The sequence below is a fragment of the Porites lutea genome, chromosome 11 (genome assembly GCF_958299795.1).
Source record: "Porites lutea chromosome 11, jaPorLute2.1, whole genome shotgun sequence".
Classification (NCBI taxonomy): Eukaryota; Metazoa; Cnidaria; class Anthozoa; order Scleractinia; family Poritidae; genus Porites; species Porites lutea.
The window spans coordinates 22,705,254-22,718,244 of record NC_133211.1 but is presented as its reverse complement, the minus strand read 5'-3'; the positions used below and the strand labels follow the sequence as shown (position 1 = coordinate 22,718,244).

The window sequence follows — 12,991 nt, the reverse complement described above, 5'->3', positions numbered from 1 at the left end:
AGCCTGGAAATTAACCTACAATGCAAATGCTGAAACGTCTAATAGTCAAGCCTACACAACTACTAGAGTCAGGAAAATTACGAACCTAAGCACAACTCCCACAACCAATACAGCCCCCTACACCATGACAGCGATCACCCAACTCTGACAACCAGCAAAGCTTTCACCACTCCCACAACCTGCCCAGTTCGCACAACTTCCACAACCAGCGAAACTTTAATAACCAACCCATTTTCCACAAATAGCCAAACTCCCACAGCCAGAACAACTTTCACAACTAGCACAATTCCCTTAACCAGCACAACAACTAGTACAGCCAGCACAACTGTAACATCCATTACAACTCCCAGAAAAAGCACAACGTCCCCAACCAATTACAACCAATGCAACTCCCATAACCAGCACTATATTAGCATAGACCCTGCAACCAGCAAAACTGCGAAATATGGTACAACTGTCACAAACAGCACAACTCCGACAACAAACAACTGTAACAGGGGACACTAGTTTTTATAAAGTTTGGCTTGCTGTGGGAGTTGTCGTGGTTGTGGAAGTTATGCTGGAAACACAGTTTTGGGTTGGGACAGAACCCCATTTCTGGTTGGGAAGAGTAATGCTAATTGTTGAAGCTGGGCTGGTTGTGAAAGTTGTGCTGATGCGCGAGTTACACTTGTTGTGAAGGTTTTGATGAAGTTGTGGGAATCACGCTGTATGAAGAGTTTTGCCGATTGTGACAGTTGCCACTAGTTGCGGGAATTGTGTTGGTTGTGACACTTGGGCTGGAAGCGAAGGATGTGCTGCCATTGTGATAAGTGTGCCGGTAGGAGTTGTCCTGGTTGTGGAAAATGTACTGGTTGTGAACGAGGTGGTAGTTGTGGAAGATGTTATAGATGTGAGAGTAGTGCTGGTTGTAGAAGTGGTGCCGGTTGTGGAAGTTGTGCTGGTTTGAAGAGTTCCCTCCTGCTTGTCGGTATTGTGCTGGTTGGTGCAGTGCTTCAGCGTGTGGAAATTGTGCTGGTTGTAGACGTTCTCCTGGTTTTGCGAGTTTTCCTGATTGTGACAGTTGTCCTCGTTGTGGACGTTGTGCTGGCTGTGCTGTTGGTGATGATTTTGCTTTTTGTAGGAATCGTGCTGGTTGTTGGAGTTTTGCTGGTTTAAGATTTGTGCTGATTAGGCTCGGTAGATGTGGAAGTTGTTCTTGTTGAGGGTTTTTGCTGAGTATAATAGTTGTGCTGGTTGTCCAAGTTGTGCTAGTTGTTGGAGTTTTGCTGGTTCTGACAATTTTTGCTATGCTAGTGCTGGTTATTGTGGGAGCTGTGCTGTTTGTAGTTGGTCGTTGAAGTTGTGCTCGCTGTAGCAGTTGTACCAGTTGGTGGAAGATGTGCTAGTAGTGAGAAATGTGCTGGTTGTGGGAGTAGTGTTGGTTGTGGGAGTTGCGCTGGTTTCGAAAGTTGTGCTAGTTTTGGAAGTGGTACTGGTTTTGACAGTTTTGGTGGTTGTAGGAGTTGCGCTGGTTGATGGAGTTCACTGTTTGTTAAAGTTGTACTGGTTGTGGCAGTTGTGCTGGTTTTGACAATTGCGCTGATTGTGCAGTTGTGCTGGTTGTGACAGTTATGCTTGTTGTAGGAATGGTGGCGGTTGTGACAGTTGTTCTTATTTTAGCAGTTGTGTTGGTTCTAGGAGTTACGCTGGTTGTGGGAGTTGAGCTGATTTTGGGAGTTGTCCTTTGGTGGGATTATTGATGAGTTGTGGTGAGTGGTGGTGGTGGTGGTGGTGGGGGGGTGGAGGGTATGCTAGTTGTGGGAGCTTTACTGGTTTTGGATTTTTTTAGGCGTTGGGAGTTTTGCTAGTTTTGACAGTTGTTTTGGTTGACCAACCCTTAAAGAAAGGTGCCATATTTGCAGCTTTTATGCTCAAAATTATGCCGGCATAATGTGAAGCCTTGTGAGCGCCACTAGTAACGCTTGTTAAGCAGGCTACTGATTCTAGGTTAGCCCTCCTGGCCTCCCAAAACCCACCGTAAACTACCTCATTACCAGACTCGAAGGCGGAACAGCGAAAATGGTGGTGGTTGTGACAGTTGTTCTTATTTTGGTCTTATTATCGATCTTCTTTTGAATTTTTATTCTAACCTCGCGAAAGGGATAATGCTGATTCAGATCTAACTTAAATTAATAAATTTATCTGGACGAGAAATATTGTAGCCTCACGAACCTGTAATTTCACGATAAGGTGGAAATTGGGGGTTGGAAAAGATCACTGTGGTCCTCAAAGTGGATCTTAAATAGTTCGAATGCATCGCAACAACAATATGTATGTTCAATTTTATCATCCGTTGCTTCATCATGTTTGGTCTCTCATTAGCAGGTATGGTTTTCATAGGACCGTTGCGATGGGTGATAAAAAAAAGGTTCAGCAATGGTACCCATTCACAACGTAACAACTCTTTCATGACAGCTTCGCTGGATAACAATCGCTTGTTGTTTTAAGGCTGGTTTCCAAATTCAGTGGACCTGCATTGTCTCTTAGCGGGAACACAAATACGGCACTGTCCTTCACGCCCCCTTTACAACAGGTTCAGGTGTTTTATATATAAGTAACCTGACCCATCTCATCCAAAAGCCCCACTGTAATCAGAGTGCTGAACATAGAAAGCCCAGGAAAAAACCCCAAATCCACAGCCTTCATAGCCTTCAAATACTCAAACTCAAACTTCGGACATCCTCGTGACTTTCTTCACCACTTGGAAAGCACAGTTCTTATTTTATAAAATGGAAAAACAAACGCTAATCATGAACATAGGAAAACCACCACGACCGGCAACCAGCACGGACACCACCAACAGAGTAAAAACCGTACACGAGATCTAAAAGAAATGGCTTAAAATAGCAAACGGAAAGGCTTATCAAAGCCTCCTTTTTTTAAATAATTTTGAATGAAGAAGGACAATCAAAATAGAGAAGCAACCAATTTTAAAGAAAAATATATCAATATTTATTTGACTTTCATAAATTTATAAAATTTGCCTACTATTATTATATCTGCTAATATTAGAATTGATTTAATAATCAAGCGCAAACGATTCTCCTGTAATAAATATATTATACGAAATATATTACAGAATTTGGTGTAAATTTAATACATTTTAAGGATTTTGTTTTTATAATGACTTTATGGTAATCCTAATTGTTTTTGGTCAATTCAATTCCATTGCGTCAAAAATATCTCTTTTATATAAACAAATTTGTCACACAATTCTAAATAAATAGAATTCAATCACACAAATAACATACAATTTTGGAGCACTCCCTCCCACAAAATCTGTAAAATACATCAGAATGTTCTCATCTTAAAATGAGTTTTGTTACTTTCATTATTACAATAATACATAACAGGTGATTATTATATTGTACAACTAATAACATAATTAATAATAATAGGTTATTTTTATATATTAATTACTGTCATCATTAGCTTTTTCTATTCACTTGTTAGTAGAACAAAAAGGGGAATGAAGTATTCAATTTTAGTCCTTCTATAAAAAAAATAATTTCAAGCGATAACACTATTGCCGCTTCTGCAAATATCATCAACGTGTTCAATTCTACAATTGGTTTACTTTAGGCTCTATTAAATACAAAAATATTGTTATTTCATTAAACCCCCCAGGATTCAGAACTAATTTGCTGAACTGGTTGATATTAAACTTAAATCAAACGGTGGAATTTTCTACATGTTGGTAAATAAAAGGTACGTGTTCCAATAAAGTTATTTCACACATGTACACAATTGTAGACTTGGTATTCCTTCAAGCCTTAAATTTCTCACACATTTAAAAGATGCTGGCTGAAAATCCATTCAACAAAAATATTATGGCAGTTTCGTCAGTGCATGTCCACAGTACATGGCTCTTTGGAAACACCATGAAGTAATTCAAACGGATAGATTTTAATTTTAAAACTTTGAACCTAAAGGCTGGTTTACTGCTGTTTAGATGATTTCCATCTCGCTCGCAGGGCACTGATAATACTCCCAGGTAACTGTTGGTGTGCCTCTATCATCTTTTGAATATCCCGTTGAACCTGAAAATCAATTCAAAATAAGTACTGGCAGACTGACGTTTTCCCGTTGATTTATGGCCGAAGCACAAACTGCAGAAGACAAAAAAAACAAAAACAAAACAAAACAGGGATCCGTAACTTACAATAAGTACATAGTACGGACCGACAAACTAGTTTCGTGAGATATATATTATATTTATTACAACTTTCAAATTTAGCAGGCTGCACAGTAAGTAGTCAGTACGGCCTGCAAAGTTGACTAATCAGTGAGAGGTACAAAATTCACTTATCCAGGTAACACTGAACACTCTCTGTGGGCTGACAAACCATAGCCCCATGTAAAACACCATACATTGTTACACTAAATAGAAATTTTAATTTTCAACAGTACCTTGAATAAGAAATTGACATTTTGAAATTATCATTGTTTTTTATGGAGGAAAACTGGAGAACCTGAAAAAGGCCCTTGGGGAAGGGGCAATCGAAGCAACAACAAATTAAACTGAACCCAAAAAGGAACATGGGATAGAAACCTGCACTTTTGTCAAGGCGAGAGTTAAGCACCAGCATAAAGATAGCCCAACAACTAAGGTAACTAATTAAACCCAACCTATATATTTAGATTAGATAACTAAATCATGGGAATCTTCTTAGGAAAGCTCTACAGAGCTTGCTTGAATCTCCTGACATTATAGTATATGGATATGTAGCAGATGATGTAATTAAAACGTAATGAAGGTGAGTGGCAAGGAAAAAAATTGAGGTTCCCAACATAAATTTTGAAAAATAAATAACGATTTGAAGGTAGCACATCCACAGAGTGGTTCTTGGTCTACCATTCCTGATTGAATTGGATTTTGAGTTGGTTTTTGAAGAGTGGGGAAAACTGGAGTACCAAGAGAAAAACCTATCGGAGCAAGGGAGAGAACCAGCAACAAACTCAACTCACATATGCCGTTGATGCCGGGACATGAACCCAGGCCACATTTGTGGGAGTGGAATGCTCTCAACACCATGCCACCCTTTCTCCCTAAAGGAAAAAACTATTTAAACTGCTCCATCCCAGCTATCCCTTACAGAAACCTAATATCTCAGTTGGTAAGTTAGTCTGAGAGGTTAATATCTATTACATGTAAAAAAGCTGTTCTCTTTCCAGTTGTAAAAGTTTGTAAATCATAACTGGGGATCTTTAAAATGAGATTTTTTATGTATCTACAGTATTATTCCTATCCCTCCTCCAACTTCCCAATCCCTTGACCATTATCACAAATTAAGAATATAACCCTCTTCAGGGTTATATGCTTCTGCCGTTATATTATAAAAATAGTATTGAGAGTTACCACAGGTTTTGCTTATCACTCTTATTATTACTCTTACAAAGTTCAAAACACTGCTTACTTTTCCAGCTAGCTCATCACATGACAGTTTTGGATCATACAAAATGGGCTCTCCTATAAAAGTCCTAAAAAGATCAATGGCATAAATTGCATCACTTAGGTTGACTGACAAACAAATGTTATTAATTACAACTTTTAGAACTCCTTCTTTTTCTTACAAACTGTTCAGGTATAAAATCTTAAATGCCACTACTTTTGGCTTGACAGCTGAATGTTGCAGGTCTAAGAAATTTGATTGATATCAAGCAACATCATCGAGAAAATTTTAAATTTTAAAGGTTCTTGTACATTTTCTTAAAGATCTCCTGAAAAATGCAAAAGAATCAAATTAAGAAGAAATTATCTCTCTGCAGGTGACCACAGCAAGGTACCCTGTTATGTGTTAAGAGTTTCAGCTTAATTACTTAACACCTGGGAACTAAGGTAATAAAGCTGGAATATTTATGAACAGTTTCTTTGAGGTGTTCATTTTTAGAGCTTACAATGACTCAAGCAGACAAAAAGAGAGGTATAACATTCCACTGGACTGATACTTTAATCAGCTATCTTACACAGAATTAATAATTAAATTGATGAATTCACAGAATTTTTCCGTAAATTCACATTTGTTGAAATTTGTCTCATTATGTAATGATTTACGTGATAATTTGTTATCAAATCATGCTGATGACACTTGATTGACTATAGTAATCATTGCATTGCATTATCATTGTTATGATTTGTTTGTTTGTTTGGTTGGTTAGTTTTTTTTAAGGTTATAGCTTTTGCAAGACTGTAACTACATAATTATAGTCATGCAAATAAAGCTTATGTTGTTGTTGTTGTTGTTGTTGTTGTTGTTGTTGATACAGACTGTATGAGCTTCAATGTGATTTCTGATAACTTTAACTGCCCAGTTCCTCTCCACACTTTTCTTAGGGAGGCATGTACAGGATCATCCACATTAACACAGCAAAACAATAAATTCTACCTTAATTTAACTGGAAATCCTCCATACAGTGGTACTAAAGGTAATTTTGTCCATTCATACAATTTACGAAACCACTCTGCAAACAAGACATATTTTCTAAGTCAAAACATTTACAGGGAGAAAATACCAGCAACTTTAGGCTTTGGTTATTGGGACTGTTAAAGCAGATTAAACTAATGTATGGTTAATACCATACAGTAAGGGCTCAGTTCCTGCAACAAACTGTTGCCACTCTGAAGTGACTTTGTCAAGTTTAGGGCAGCTTAAAAAGTATACACAATAAGCTACATCTTAATCCGCCTTTTCATGTACATGTCAATTAACCCTAAACTAAATGACTGGATGCATGCATGAAATTTGAGCGTAACTGACCGTCAATCTCAAATCACAGCAACTGTCCCAGTATAGGAGAAAAACTGATGCAAGCCATTTGACTTACTTCTTCCTATTTGAACTGAACGAATAGCTTCTCTGACATTTTGAGTATAAATTGGATAAATGGGCTGAAACAAAGAACATAAAAAGACAAGTTATATAGTACTTGTCTACTTGACAGCCATTTCAGGCCATTTTACTCCTGCTTATAAACAAAAGTTTTCAAAATGACAAAAATTTATTAAAGTATGCCTCCTTCCACTTGCTAAAGAAGAACCTCCGCTCACCCATTTGAGGAAAATAATTATTAAGCCCAGTTTTAAACCATTTGCAGATGTCATTACAAAGGCAGCACTTTATTCTCAGTCATTTAAAGACCCCAAGTGTTAGTCTGGCCAGAGCTTGAGCCAGCAGCCTATCCAATTTGCTGAGCTTACTGGGTGGCAGTTAACTTTATTTTAAAAGTTTAATAATATTCATTGCTTTTGAATGCTCTTGACTGGAAAGTTACCACAATACACAAACAATGATTCAGATCTGCATGCACAATGAGATATCATTTCACATTAAGTAACCGAGTTGGTTTTCCTGATATGGTGCGGTGTACTTACAGTACTTGAAAAAAATGCATGCTTGGACACTTTAAAAGTGAATATACATATTTCAATATAACAATATTAAATTTGCAAGGAAATTCATTGATAGGATCCTAGGCCGAATGACACTAACCCTATACTCATTCATTAAGTACTGTTGGTAAATACTTTTGAAGTTACTAACTCACCACTTTGGCTTCAAGTGCAACCTTGGCAAATCCTCGCCTGCCATTCCAAATCATTGTGTAATACTCATCAGAAAATAACGCTTCCCTAACTCCTCCTGGTGAAATGGCCAACAGTTCTCCATTCTGAAAACATCCCTATTTTAGTCTGTGCTGGGAGACATTTTAAAATTTACATTTTTTGTTTTAACTACAGGTACAAATACTTCATTGAAATAAAAACAGGGTATTGATAAAATTCCTTCTGGTCAGAAATAAACTGGTCATCATATTGTCCAATGTTGCAGATGTAGTAGAAACATTGTGGCATTAATGGTTTATGTACAGGCCGGCTAAAGAGTTAGAGTGATGCAGTGGTGAGAGCCTTTGGCTCCCTCCACCTCACCCATAATCAACATTCAAAGGCAAGAGACCAATATTGCAGTGCAGTAGTTGTAGCAGTTTGAGTTCCACTTACAAATATGTACTTAATCTATTACAGAAAAACAATTTTTATTCAACAATTATCGTAAATGTATTAGTTGACAAGCAAATTTTCTTCTGTATCAGTAGTATAGCAGGGACCAGTTGCTCCTTTCTTATCGGTGGAATGTGCTTATTCCTTTGAAAACATGAATCAACCAATGAATATTACATTGACCTAAAAATAACTAAAAAATTGTCAACTGGGTAAATCTCCTAAGAATAGCTCATGACCTTGTGAGATTCCCTCACATTTTTATTCATAAGATAAACACAAAAGGCTATGACATCATCAACATTAATGTATTCCACTGGAAATTGATGAGACTGAATGTAGCATTAAACAGGAGTAACTGCTGGTCCCTACTATACTATGTGTATAACAGTGATTTAAAATAATGCATGTAATGAAAGACTGACCTTAAGAATCTGTACACACTGCTCTCTGGAACGTCCTTCAACAGCACCACAAACTTCTAGAAGCAGCTGAATACCTTAACATAAAAAGTACATTGTATTGCAGATTACTGGAAAAGAGAAACAAACTCTACATATTAAATAACTTAATTCTTCAATTGTTAATGATATTAAAATCATGACATGAAAGGAAACAAAAAGACTAGGTCAACCAGGAAAAACAATAATTACAGCTGCACTGTTGCTCACAATTTGGTCACTTTGTATTAATTCATGACATTTGGTGATCTATGAGGCATTTGCCTGATAAGAGTACATATTAAATTCTTCATTTAGTTGCCAACAGGGCCGCCAGGAGAAAAACCTGTACCACATGTCAAAAGTGAGCAGTCTTTATATCACAGGTCATAATATCCATGATGCCTACCCCCACAACAAAAAAAAAATGCATACCAGTACTAGTTACTAAAAACACTTGAGCATTAACATGCTGTGCCTGCAAAAAAAAGTTTCATGACAAGACTACAGGCTAATTTAATTCACATTGGCCAGGTGCATTTATAACTTACACTGTCTAATAATGAAAGAGTTCCAAAGAACAAAGAAATAAAAATAGATGCACTTTTAGGTGTGTTCCTTTCAGAGAAGCCTAAAATGGCTCCTCAGTTTTGTACTGTCAAGACGGGCAGTTGAGTTCCTGCAAGGCTTGCTTGAAATCCAATGAATCCTTTTTGGAAAAGGATTCATCAGATCAAAAAGCCGGATATTGTGGATTAATTGTTGACAGGAACGCAAAATCTGTTTTAAGATTGAAAATCTATTTTTGGCTTTACTGAAAGGTTCAAAAAGGTTTTAAGTTGGTGGTAAAAGCTTTAGAGTGGGGGAAGAAGGAAAAATTCGCACCACAAGCGCAACTTGTGTGCGCTGAAAGTACAAGTTACTAGAGGGGGTCCTGGGGCATGCCCCCCGGAGAAATTTTGAAATCTGGGGCTCTTAGAGTACATAGTTTTTCCAGCATTCTGGAGCGAAAAATTATAGCGTTTAAACAGAGCACAGACATCATTAAATTTTGGCTTTTGGGGGGTAATTTCCAAAGAAAAGTAGGCAACATGAAATAGCCAGCAAATTTCACCAGCCGCCACCTCTTATTGAGAACCCTGTTATTGTCATTATTGTCATTAATGTCAGAGATTAGGAAACATAACAATTAATAAGTTTTTTTTCCCTAAATTAGATACAAAAAATAATAACTTATTATTGCAGCATTACAAATAACTTTTTTCCATCAAAGAAAAGAAAATTTATCTTACAGAAATGATATAGCTGTATTTAATAACAGCAACTGAATAATAATAATAATAATACATTACACTCAGCAAAACATAACATAAGGTATTTATCAAATGATTTGATCTAAAAGGATGGTTTTTTCAACCCCGTGGGTATGCCATCTATAAGGATAACTACTTTTGCAGTGTACTTCAAGCCCTATGTAAATATATACCTTCAAGTTGGAGTTATTAAGTAATTAATCCAAACAAAAGTAACAAATTCTCTATCTAAATATGTCAAACCTGGTATTTGAAAGAGAAATGTGGCAGCCACATTTCGCACCCTCCTCTTTTTACAAAGTATAAGCCTAGCAAGAATATAGTACATATCCAGTGGTAATGCTCCATGATAATAAATCAGTAATGCTGGACCTTCAGCTGGCAACTTTTCAATTCCAATCAGTTCATAGCCTGACAAAGAATTAATAAAAGGGTTATGAAAGGAGTCCTTTGAGTATTTTGGGATGATTTAACCTATAATCAGATGTAAACCCCTTCAGGGCCGCAACTAATGCCCTGGGATCAGGAACATCCCCTTGTAAATGTATGAGCATGACCACCAGTAACTCTCCAAGGAATCAAAAGGAAAATAAAACAGAAATATATTCCTGGCTGTTGAATTCCCTGCCAACTACTTTAATTCATATACCCCTCCCTGGAATATATCTGGGGTCAACATCATCCATTTGGAAGAGAAGGGATTTGAGTGAGCTGAAGCTAGCCTGTGTACAGACGCTGCCTCTCCTAAAAAAAAATCGGAGAGAGAGATGTCTGTGTCACACTGCCCTCAATAGTGTTCTTGTTTCCCCAGAATGTGGGGGAAAGCCTCTGATTGGTTGCTATGTTAGACGTGCCATGACGTAATTAAATTGCGGTGTCGTGATTGGCGAATGACAGCTTAACAAAACATTTATACATTTACTTATTTTTAGGCATTCTGGAAATAAGTATGTAAAGCTAAAAGTTATCACAAATGTTTGCCGCACCAGTTGCAGCTGCATGTTTTCTCTGCAGGTTGCTATTGCAAATAAAAGAGAACTTGGATGCAGGCTTAATCAGGGATCTTACATAACTGGATTTCAGCATGGACATTGCATGGAAGTTAATTTTTGGGCATACATGTGTGCATCATGACTCATAAAATAAGAGAAAAGAATAGCTCTAATTTCTTGCTGAAGAGAAGTGAATGATTCTTTACATTCAACCTACTCAAAATCATTGACTGGACAACATCCTGCATTAAAAACTCTTGATTGGAAATGTAACCATTGCTTCTGAGATCAAACTTCTGTCAAACCAAAAACCACAGGAAATCGATGCACAGGAAATGGACAAGCTTTATGACCTCCCAATGTAAGATGGGAGAACATGTGTAAGTATCCTCCAAAGCACAATACACTCATTATAAAGAAAAGATGACTGACAAAATAATATTTTAGCTGGAAATTCTAGTTAGAGCCCAGCTACAAAGGCTGAGAACTGTGCTGTACAAGAGTCGTGTTGGTCTGTCAACATCTTTTCAACTGACAGAGAAAAAACAAAAAAAAATTACCTATAAAAATGTATACCAGAATACAAATATTAATGACGGCATGACAAAGAGGTCTCTCCCCCCAATTGTTTTTGAGGGAAGGGGGAGTCAGTACACAGGCTAGCTGAAGCCAGACTGTCTACAGTCAGATGATAATTTTATATTTCACGTTCCTGCTTTAGTTTTATACCTGGCTAATGGAACGCAAACCATGTGTATGTTTGTACCGTAAAAGAAAGAAAATGCATGATCTTTATGCAATTATAAATAAACACAACTGGTTATATTCACACACAACAAGAATAACAGAGGGACCACCTTGCAGGGCCAACTATTAAACACCTCACTTTTTAATTAAAAATGTTCGGGAGTTTTTGAACAGTTTCGATCTTCCTTAGTTAAAGACAGACTCATGGGGGTCACCATGAATTTCCGGTTGCTTTCATGAGGTTCTGGAGACAGTTTGTTCTTCCAATTCAGCCGACACACACACGGAAAAAGGGTACTAGAGACCAGAGAATAAACTACTCAAGCACATCCACCGTCTGCGTTGATTTGTCTTGCTTTGAAAACAAACATTGATCCCCGAGGGAGAAATCTGAGGATTTCCTGTTGTATTTCAAGGTCACACACGTTGGAGTGCAGCCGCGTAGGATTTTATCATGCCATGACCACGGTCGACGTTAGAACTGGTTTTCTGCGCGAAAAAATCCTGTTCAACGGGAAGGAAGATTTTCCTCAAGATCTCCACACAAAACAAGTTTGTATGTTTTGGGAAAGGACGCTGCAGATGTGTTCGTTGAAAACAGTCAAACGCCAAAATCCTCAAACAAAACATTAAACGTAGTAAGAGGGAAAAATTTAATAAAAAAAATTGTTTAGTATACCGAATACAACAAGACGGGAGAAACAGAGCACTACTACAGTACAATTTTATACACAAAAACCCTACTACAGAGGTTTAATTATAACCCGATCGTAAAACGCGCATTTAGCGCCAAACTAAATGATTAAAATTAACTGACATGTCTACCCAAGTTTTAGCTGATTCTGCACGGTTTTTTACTCATGATAATAGGTGATGCTTTATAGTTTTCGAAATCAAAAGCAAAACAAAACAAATCACTTACCGTGCCAAAGGGTTCCGTGTGCGTCAAAAACCGCAGCAATCGTCTGTTGTCCGCCGTCCCAAAAATTATCCGCGTATGCATCGTAAATTTGGCGTCGTCTGTGTCGGTAGACGTGAAGAAACACGGCACCTCCGTACATCGTAATAAGAAAAATTGCGGGGTAAATAAATACGATGACAAAGGGCGAAAGAAGGAGCATCAACCAGTCCATCTTGCACGTTGCACAAGAACTGGTGTTTTGATCCTTTGATGTGCGTAGATAACCTGTGTGAAAACCACACCACAGGTAACCCAAGCATTGGAATGATAATTGTTCAGGAGGTGGGTACACCGAATTTTAAGTGTCGGGGTTTTTTGGGTTTGAAATTTTCGATTCCGGGATATTTTTGGATAAGAAAATTTGGCAAGTATTTTTTCGGGTGGCTTGACCTAGGTAGGGAATGGGTTCTTCCCGATATTTAAAACAATAGGATGATAGCAACAGTTGACGACGGGAAAGCGAGCGGAGAAAGGACAAAACACGACTTCCGGTGCTC

At 37.6% G+C, this 12,991-nt stretch overlaps 1 protein-coding gene across 1 annotated transcript; it reads right to left on the bottom strand.

Moving 5' to 3' along the window:
- Window positions 1-3,008: 3,008 nt before the first annotated feature.
- LOC140952776 (DGAT1/2-independent enzyme synthesizing storage lipids-like) lies at window positions 3,009-12,697 on the bottom strand. Its single transcript, XM_073402222.1, has 8 exons — window positions 12,456-12,697; window positions 10,038-10,205; window positions 8,467-8,540; window positions 7,588-7,710; window positions 6,868-6,931; window positions 6,429-6,504; window positions 5,460-5,523; window positions 3,009-4,082 (listed from the first exon to the last, which is right to left on the bottom strand). Exons 1-8 carry the CDS (start codon window positions 12,664-12,666, stop codon window positions 3,981-3,983), a joined length of 882 nt encoding a protein of 293 aa, XP_073258323.1. The 5' UTR covers window positions 12,667-12,697; the 3' UTR covers window positions 3,009-3,980.
- Window positions 12,698-12,991: the final 294 nt, after the last annotated feature.

What these genes read in the sequence shown, in the direction of transcription:
- LOC140952776 (XM_073402222.1), bottom strand. Translation starts at nt 12,666, where the DNA reads ATGGACTGGTTGATGCTCCTTCTTTCGCCCTTTGTCATCGTATTTATT. An exon ending in ACACGGAACCCTTTGGCACG is followed by an intron (nt 10,206 to 12,455) that starts GTAAGTGATTTG and finishes ATTCTTTGTCAG; the next exon opens with GCTATGAACTGATTGGAATT. An exon ending in AGTGTGTACAGATTCTTAAG is followed by an intron (nt 7,711 to 8,466) that starts GTCAGTCTTTCA and finishes GGATGTTTTCAG; the next exon opens with AATGGAGAACTGTTGGCCAT.